Here is a 9045-nt window from a genome sequence, read left to right on the forward strand (position 1 = left end):
TCATACAAACGGTTTTAGACAATTTGGTGAAACCGCTGAGATATTAAACTGTACTTAAAAAGAATTTTATATATCAGTGATTGTATAACTTTGCCAATTTATAAATTTATTTTCATAATGATTTTCTGACTGATGTTTTTACCAGTAGCCCATCGACTCACTGATCGTGTACACAGTTTTAGACAAAGCATCCCGGTGTAGGGGATGCTGTTAACGAAAACAAGGGAGAGTACAACAGTGTAATAATGAACGGAAAACAAAATTGTGCTATTTTATGCAATTTAATGCTTTTAACCATCCTGTCATTGTAGCTTGCGCTGTTGGATGTGGCTGAAATGAAGTTTAAACAATTAGTGAAGCAGCCGTACACAAAAACATACATTGGTAAAGCCTTTTGTCACGCAGTTTAATCTAATTTTAAAACGGTAAATAAAAAGACGTACTTGGCAACGCAATTAATTATATCTTCATCGGAATGGTCTATCAAAAACTTAAATCTATCTTCCCTGCCAAGAATGTCAAAGTCTCTGTATTGATTTACAATTATAAACCGACGTAACATTCAGTGCTGATTTCGTCAGAGTACTGGTTGCATAGGTTGAATCACATTGCAAACTCAAAATTAGTTTTTTAACATCGATTCAATAGTATCAACAAAGGCTTCATTGTAATGTTATGAACTTGTTGGGCCCCTGTTTAAATCTTATCGAACACTATATATATTTTCAATTTAATTGTACTACGACAATTGGCATTCTTTTAGTTTACCATTTGAAAGATCGTCCATAAAACATTGAAAATGTTTTACTCTGAAGAAAAAAGCTACAATACTATTGATTATACTTATATAGACGATGTGACCTATGTTTACATTCAAACCGCCCTCTGTTGACAAAACACTATATACGTCATGTTTCGCCGGGCACTGAGTTGCGTAGTCATAGTAAGATTGCGTACACTTTCTAGCTGGCTGCCAAAGCACAAAGGTTTTGCCCGGCGGTATGCGCGTGAATCATGTTATGGTTTTCGTGTGACGTCAGAGGTCACATCGTCAATAGCTTGGCTATTGTAATAATGTCAATTATGGTACTTGGTACTTGATGAAGTAATCCCTTTGCAGCTAGTAAATAAAAGCTTAACTGGGATGATGTGCTGTGAAAGACGCAGTGACCAGTGGTTCAATAAGAGTGAGGATGTGAACAGAATCAGTATAGGATTGAAGTGGATTATGAATCAAAGTGCGAGAGCAGAAAAATGTAGGCCCACTGGTCACAATGCCCGTAAGGCTCCTTGTAATAATATGGTAATAAGAAGGTAATTTGCATTAAACAAAATAGTTAATCCAGTCCACGATAACTTCAATGATGACATTTTAAATATATTATGAGAACAATTGATTCCAGCCGTGTCAAACTTCCGTTACGAGAAGATTTTTATTAGGATTTTAAAATGGAGGTTTACCAAACTCGCCCGTTGTGCATCGCAGCACGAACCAAGTATTAACGATAAACAGGAGCTTTCTGATGTTGTCGTATCTTAATGATCGTCTGTTGTTGTGTTGTAGTTATGGCAACACTATTTACAGCGTGTATACGTTCGAGTATGTGCAGTTTGCCTCATCACCGACTGCCCGTTTTTATATTCTGACGCAGTTACTTCAGTGTTTAGGGGGCTGTGAACACCGCAATTAAACATTCCGGTTGAGCAGTTATGTGGCAAGTAAACGTGAAACTTGGTTATCTCGAACTAGCATTGTGATTTTTGTTCACTGCATCAAGTAATTGCTTCAAAAGCAACAACCTTAACGATATCCATCGAGCGCCAGTTAACATATCACTAAAACGGACACCTGGGTGTATGGGGTTAACTCACGTTGACTTAAATCGTCGGCTGTCGCCTTCTATAAAATCATGACGTTCAACAAGGTATTTCTTCCGTTTGTAGTCCTACTTGTGGCACCAAGCGCAATGAAAGGTAGGAAATGTTCTGACGAAAAAAAAATGCACTTTAAAGGCATTGGACACTATGGGTAATTGCTCTAAACAATTATTAGCATAAAGCGGCCTTACTTGGTAACGAGTAATGGGGAGAGATTGATAGCATAAAATGGTGTGAGAATTGGCTCCCTCTGAAATGACTTAGTTTTCGAGAAAGTAGTAATTTTCCACGAATTTGATTTCGAGACCTTAGATTTAGAATTTGTGGTCTCGAAATCAAGCATCTGAAAGCACACAACTTCGTGTGACAAGGGTGTTTTTTCTTTCATTAATATCTCGCAACTTCGACAACCAATTGAGCTCAAATTTTCACAGGTTTGTTAATTTATGCATATGTTGAGATACACCAAGTGAGAAGACTGGTCTTTGACAATTACAAAAAGTGTCCAGTGTCTTTAAAGGGGAAGAACAATTTTTACTACAAGTAAATGTGACCGTGAATCTGTACAATGATAAATCACCATGATTTCCATCAGTGATCGTTGCTCCTTTCAACAACTTATAAATGCATTAACAAATTGTCGATACTTTGTCTTACCAAAAGTTTTTCTGGTGTTTTTAAAATTGGGTTATGTAAATTTTGAAATGTTTAGGCTCAAGTCGCACCGATCTCCTAAAATGCATGTGGCAAGTAAGAAGAATAAATAAATATTAAACTTGCGGGTACAACCATGTGTAAATCTCTTATGAGTGAGTGTTGGCTCTGAAAAGAGCCGGTGTGGTCTCGACGTTTCTATCTCATTCAGATTGGGCTTTGGTTTTCAACAATACACTTTAAAGCAAAGTATTGTTTTTTTTTTTTACTGTGTGACTGTTTTAATTCCATATTATGATGACATAGACATTAACTCTTAAAAGCACATTATTAGTTTGAAGGGAATTATTTCGCAAATTGTGGTATTATAAACATCTGCATTGTTTCTACCACGTCAGTTTTTATGTTTATTTATTTTAGAGTAAAACCCAAAGATAAACCCTTCCTTTAAAGACAATCTGAAATAATTATTAGTTTTCACTGTAATGTCAGATTTATTTTCTCTCAGGGTAATAAGAGACATGACTGAGAGACATGACTAATAAACTATCTATCTATCTAAAAAAAAAACATGTTTTGCTTGTTTAATAGACCGCCCTCTCTCGTTCAAATGGTGAAACAAATCACAATAAGGATGGAAATGACAACCGTTGTTCTTGTATTTAAATCTTTCATGTTTTTAATTGCCGGTTCATATTGGAAAAATATGAAGAGACTGGTGGTTGCAGACAACGAAGGTGGTTATGATAATAATTATATTCGCTCCTGATAAAATAAAACCTCCCACTTAAGTATGTATTGATCAATATTAGGACCCGTTTATGCAACCCAAATCACCGCAACGTTAACATATCAACCTTGTGCGGTAATGATCTTAGCAGCTTCGGCTAGCATTGATTAATTAAACGATCCATCAATAAAAGCCGGCCACCAAGCTTCTATCGTGTTAGTTGAAGGGGTTACGTTATAATATGTATTCAGTGGAAACTATTGGTAATTACTGAAAATAAGTCTTAGCATAAAACTTACCTGGTAACAAGAAATGGAGAGCTGTTGATAGTATAAAATATTGTGAGAAACGGCACCCTCTGATGTAACGTAGTTTTCGATAAATAAAAGTAATTTTCCACTAAAATATTGATTTCGAGATCTCAGAATTAAATTTTGAGGTCCCGAAATCAAGCATCTGAAGTGAAAGCATGACAGGGCGTGTTTTTTCTTTCATTGTTATCTCGCAACTTCGACGACCAATATTGAGCTCAAATTTTCACAGGTTTGTTATTTTATGCATACTTATGTTGAGACACTAAGTGTCTTTGACAATATTATCAAATTGTTTCAGTGTCTTTATTGTTATTATTGTTCTGTTTTTGCGTCACCTTTTCCCTTCCCATTTTTGGCGAATGTATTTTTTATTTGGGAAATAACTTTTGAATATAGAAATAAATATGAAGAACAAATTGTACCATGATCATTCACCGTACGCAATTGCTTAAAAGTGACCATTGCTTCTGGTAATAAAATTTCATATAATAACATACAAATTGCTCTATTTAATTTGTATGACCAAAAGTGCTTCTGATGTATTAGGGGCCTATCACATTGGATATAGTAATTGTTTAAGTGTTACATGTTTTCAACAGTGAAGTCGCACTATTAAAACATGCACGTATTCAGATCGGGTTAACCCTAGCTTTAAACTACACCTATAAAGGAGAAGTAATCATTTGGATTTTGGAATTATTATATTATATTATTTTAATGCCATGTTTATATGCAATAAAATTGCCATGTGAAAATTTCTATTTCATAGCGTTATTTATTTAATTGCCGAAAATCTTTAGCGGTTATGTCTGCCCAGAAACAAAACGCCGTGTTTGGAATAAACAATTTCAGAAACATTTCACAATCTCAGATTGGAACTCTTTTAAGTTCCTATCTCTACAACTGCCTTCCTTTAAAGGGAATTGTTTTTTTTTTAAATTGTATGTATGTTTTCAACAGCTGCAGTGCTTCACACTTAGACAATGGACTACAACAAAACATGGAATTTTGTTCATAGACCGCCCTCTCTCGTCTATATGGTGAAAACTAAAATATGGTTGAAGGATGGGAATGACAGCAGTTGTTGCTCAATTGAAATTACATCCTTCAAGCTTTTATCAGCCGGCTCATATTGGAACAATGGATGGGATAGGAGGTTATGATAATGATTATTAGTAATTTTTTTCTATTATTAATGTTTTAATGTCATTATGTAAAATAAAATTACAGTGAAATGCATTTTGGTTTTGCGTGTTTAAAAATATGTTATACAAAAATACACACTAAAAATTTACCCTTTTCAAGAAAATACATATGCACATTATTAAATGTCCGTGCTGAAGTATGTACCTATCAATCATCTAGGGCCTGTTGTTTTATGGTCACAGTTTGTACCTTTAAACCTGTAGCCAGCGTGTGTGTTTGCTGAGCCGTATCTTCCTTTATTTACTTTCCCCACCTGTGTGCTTTGATAATGGCGCACTTGTTTCCTTTCAAGACGTGTTCATGCTTGACAAATTATGTGGTATGAAAGCTAACGCATGCCATAGCCGCACCCTCCTTCGATTCTGGGAACCTCGGGGCGGGATGCTGACCGGTGAAAACCTCGGGGATGTGATGTTCACTGCTTCTACCGTGGGGTCTGACGGCGCTACTGGCTGGACGTGGTATTGAGGGTCTCGGACTACCTTAACTGTGATGTACTACCGAAGGCTACCACGGAAAAATTTAACGACCTCGCCACCAATTTCCGGCCGTTTTTTGTTTTTGTTTCCTTTGCGCATGGACGACGACCGCCATGATTGGAGCGTTGAACAACAACACTCACACACACAAACATCATAAACATGGCGGAGTTCGATGTCACTGCGAGTCAAAAACGGCCCAATTTTGACAATTGTTTACAAACTGTTATTTTTCTCTCTTTTTTTCTGGATGTATATGTTATCCGGTAACCCTTCTTCTCAGGTAAGAAACAAATTCAGTGGTTTTGGAGTTAATTAACGGCGGGCAAATTGGTGGCGACGTGCGGAAAATTATCCACTGAACTAATTGTTATCATACACACAATGTTTCAACCGTTGTCTTTGTCAGTTAATTTCGTTTTCTTATTGTTTTGGTAATTCCATCGTTTTATTAGTCTGCCGTGCGTTACGACTATGGGGTTTAACCTTGTGAGTTGGTCGTACGTAACACTGTTAAGGCAACCACGGAGTACTGTACGTTATAATATTAACCTTGCGGGTAAGGATCTAACAACACTCTGAAAGGCACTGGACACCTTTGGTATTAATTGTCAAAGACCAGGACTCTCACTTGGTGTATCCAAAAATAGGCATAAAATAACAATTTTTTGTCAAAAAATTTGACTCAACTCGAAATTGAAAGAAAATAATGAAGGAAAAACACCAGATGCCCAATAAAAGGTTTCAGGCCTGAAGCCTTTGAATATTATCTAAGTGAGGCATTATACCTCTTTCTCAAAAACTTCAGAGGGAGTCGTTTCCCACAATGTTCTATGTTATCAACAGCTCTCCATTGCTCGCTACCAAGTGTTTTTTTACGCTAACAATTGTTTTGAGACATTGCTAATAGTGTCCAGTGCATATATTCGAAATTACCTGTGAAATATTATTTTATAATTGATTGTTTTTTTTATCACGCAGTTAACGCACGCGTATGTTATATCGGTGATGAAGCCAGCTCTATCAAGGGCGAACCACTTCTGAAGTTACTGCCTGATCAAAACCCGTGTGAATGCACGGAGTTTCGTCCCGGCGGGGTTAACACAAAGCGACAGGCAAAGCCTCGTGAAGTAACGTTTGGTAATGACGGTCATCCACAAGGCTGGACTGACAAGGACTGCGTCAAAGGTATGACCACAAAATTGCTCCTATTTTGTCACTTATTTTGTTATATTTCTCATGCCTCAATTTGACTATAATCTGCACGCATTTTCACATTCCGTTTTCTTTAAAAAAAAAAAAAAAACATAGTTAATGACCTGACGTCTTCATCCTAGAGCCTGGAGTCTTTCTAGAAGGCCATTTCCTATTTTTTATTATTTTTTTTTTTTCATTTATACCATGGTTCCTTTTGGTTGGTAAGCAGGTTGCAACAGCTAGGGCCTAATACAAACATAATCTCATCTCTTCTTTCAAGTGGTAATTGAAGTTACCCAACTGTTTTGATTTATGTTTCTTCTTCGACCCATCAGAGAGGCAGACCACTTATACCTCACCACCCTGTGACACATATTCCTTGAACAGTAAGCAAGGACTAGCCTTTCCTCCTTATGGACAATCATTTCAGTCGTACCCCGTTAAGCTTGAGTTCACTCTGCAGAGCTCAACCAAAGATAGAGTGGAGATTGACTCTTTCAACATACAAAACATTTATCAATGCACTTTTGGTGAGTAAGTCTGGTATCCATTTTCCCCCCACAAGTTATGTTAATTTTTATTGTTTTTATGCATGCATACCTATATACACATTTTAAAGACACTGGACACACTATTGGTAATTGTCAAAGACCAGTGTTCTCACTTTGTGTATCTCAACATATGCATATGAAAAGTTGAGCTCAGTTGTTCGTCGAAGTTGCGAGATAACAATGGGGGGAAAAACACCCTTGTCACACGAAGTTGTGTGCTTTCAGATGCTTAATTTCGAGACCTCAAAATCTAATTCTGAGGTTCGAAATCAAGATCGTTACTTCAGAGGGAGCCGTTTCTCACAATGTTTTATACTATCAACAGCTCCCCATTTCTCGTTACCAAGTTAGATTTTATGCTAATAATTATTTTAAGTAATTACCAATAGTGTCCACTGCCTTTAAGCAAACTTTTGTTATAAGACAGTGTTGTTTTGTGTGAAAGTAGTCGGTAAAGGCAATAACCAAAATATAATTGTTGCCCCAAAATAATGTTTCCAAACTCTCCCGTTCAGAACCCGCACATTATGTTGCTTTCCCAAACAAAACCTAAGTTCAGTACACAAGACCAATCAACCAAATCAAAATTATTATTATATAGTAAAAGTTTTGCGGTCACTCCATGTAATGATAATCTCTTAATGAGTTGGAGTGGTTCTGAAATGAACCATAGAAGATGACGACCAAAGCATATTCATCGAAACGTCGAGTTGAAAACAATTATTCGATTCAGAACCACCCCCACCCCAACTCATTTATTAATTTAATGTGCAAATCGAGAAAGTGATTTTCATGCTGGGCATGATGAATAAAGAATTGAATTGAATTGAAATAAATTGAGATTACCATAACATGGTGTTACCGCAAACCTCACTACATTGTATATCGTATTTCCACCATGCAAAGTTTCAAATCCTACTGAAATATTAATTGTTTGTTGTTGTTGTTGTTGTTGTTGTTGTTTTGGTTTGTGTGTGTAACATAGTTTCTATCGTACATTGTAGAACTGGACGGCAACTTAGATCAGATGCGCATCAAGAAAGACGGCATCATCACACAAACAAAAGACTTTCAAGATGTTTTTGATGGTTCCACACACTACTGGGTAACAATCAGTCAATACAAACTGGAATTCGGTAGACTTGGAGAAGCCAATGCTGTCCTTGAGTATCAATCGATCAATGAGAAAATAACCCGATGTAGCCTTTGGACCCAGTCTGGCACAACTTTAGTATTATATGGGACCTGCCCTCCTGACGTTTCGATTTTTTCTACAAACTGATTTTAAATAAATAAAAATAAAGGCACTGGACACCTTTGGTAATGGCGAAGATCAGTAGGCCTAGTCACACTTGGTGTATTCAACATGCATGAAAACAAGCGGGCTGTAATATTTGGGCTCAATTGGTCTTCTACAACATGAAAGGAAAAAAACTTGTTGCAAAACATTGTGTGCTCTCAGATATCTAAAAAGAAAAAAAAAAAGGGCTTCAGGTCTGACATCATTTAATATTTGAGTAACAAAACTGCAATACTCCCGTTTAAGAAATCCGTCTCGCTGCTGAAGTAAATGTGCTGACTACCCGGGTGTCTGTTTGCAAGTGTCCGAAAGGGTAGCAAGTAGTAATATTAGCATACTAGTTTCAATCCTTAGCAATATGTTAAACATTTAAGTAACAAATACAATCCGATTAGTTTGGAAGTGTCGTGGCCGAGCGGTTAAGAGCACCGAATTAAAATGCTGGCGTTTCTGATCAGCATTTGAGTTCGAATCCCCAGCCGTTCGTTTTGTGTTCTTAAACTTAGTTAGGAAGTGGTATTTTGTCAAAATAAAGCTTTGGTCACTCTTGTTTTGATGAGTGGAATATGAATAAACAATTAAAGATGCTATGTCAGATTTTTGGCCACAAACATTAAAAACAATTTTTTTGGGTATTTCTAACAAAAAAAAGGCTTTACTTTTAATGGTCAGGAATCATGAAAAAAATTTAAACGTTTCTTATAAAACATCTAAGAATTGGTCACGTAATATATTG

General features: G+C 36.5%; 1 protein-coding gene across 2 annotated transcripts; it reads left to right on the top strand.

The window, feature by feature from the left end:
* Positions 1-1656: 1656 nt before the first annotated feature.
* On the top strand, positions 1657-8474 carry LOC117301483. 2 transcript variants are annotated; one of them, XM_033785505.1, is made up of 4 exons: positions 1657-1974; positions 6243-6449; positions 6794-6988; positions 8014-8474. In XM_033785505.1, exons 1-4 carry the CDS (start codon positions 1911-1913, stop codon positions 8289-8291), a joined length of 744 nt encoding a protein of 247 aa, XP_033641396.1. In that variant the 5' UTR covers positions 1657-1910; the 3' UTR covers positions 8292-8474. The 2 variants fall into 2 exon arrangements, 1 of the variants encoding a protein (XP_033641396.1); XR_004520320.1 differs by lacking the exons at positions 1657-1974; positions 8014-8474 and adding an exon at positions 5141-5544 and having other exon boundaries at positions 6794-6826.
* The last annotated feature ends 571 nt before the right edge of the window (positions 8475-9045 follow it).

Source organism: Asterias rubens, chromosome 17, assembly GCF_902459465.1.
Source record: "Asterias rubens chromosome 17, eAstRub1.3, whole genome shotgun sequence".
NCBI classification, from domain to species: Eukaryota; Metazoa; Echinodermata; class Asteroidea; order Forcipulatida; family Asteriidae; genus Asterias; species Asterias rubens.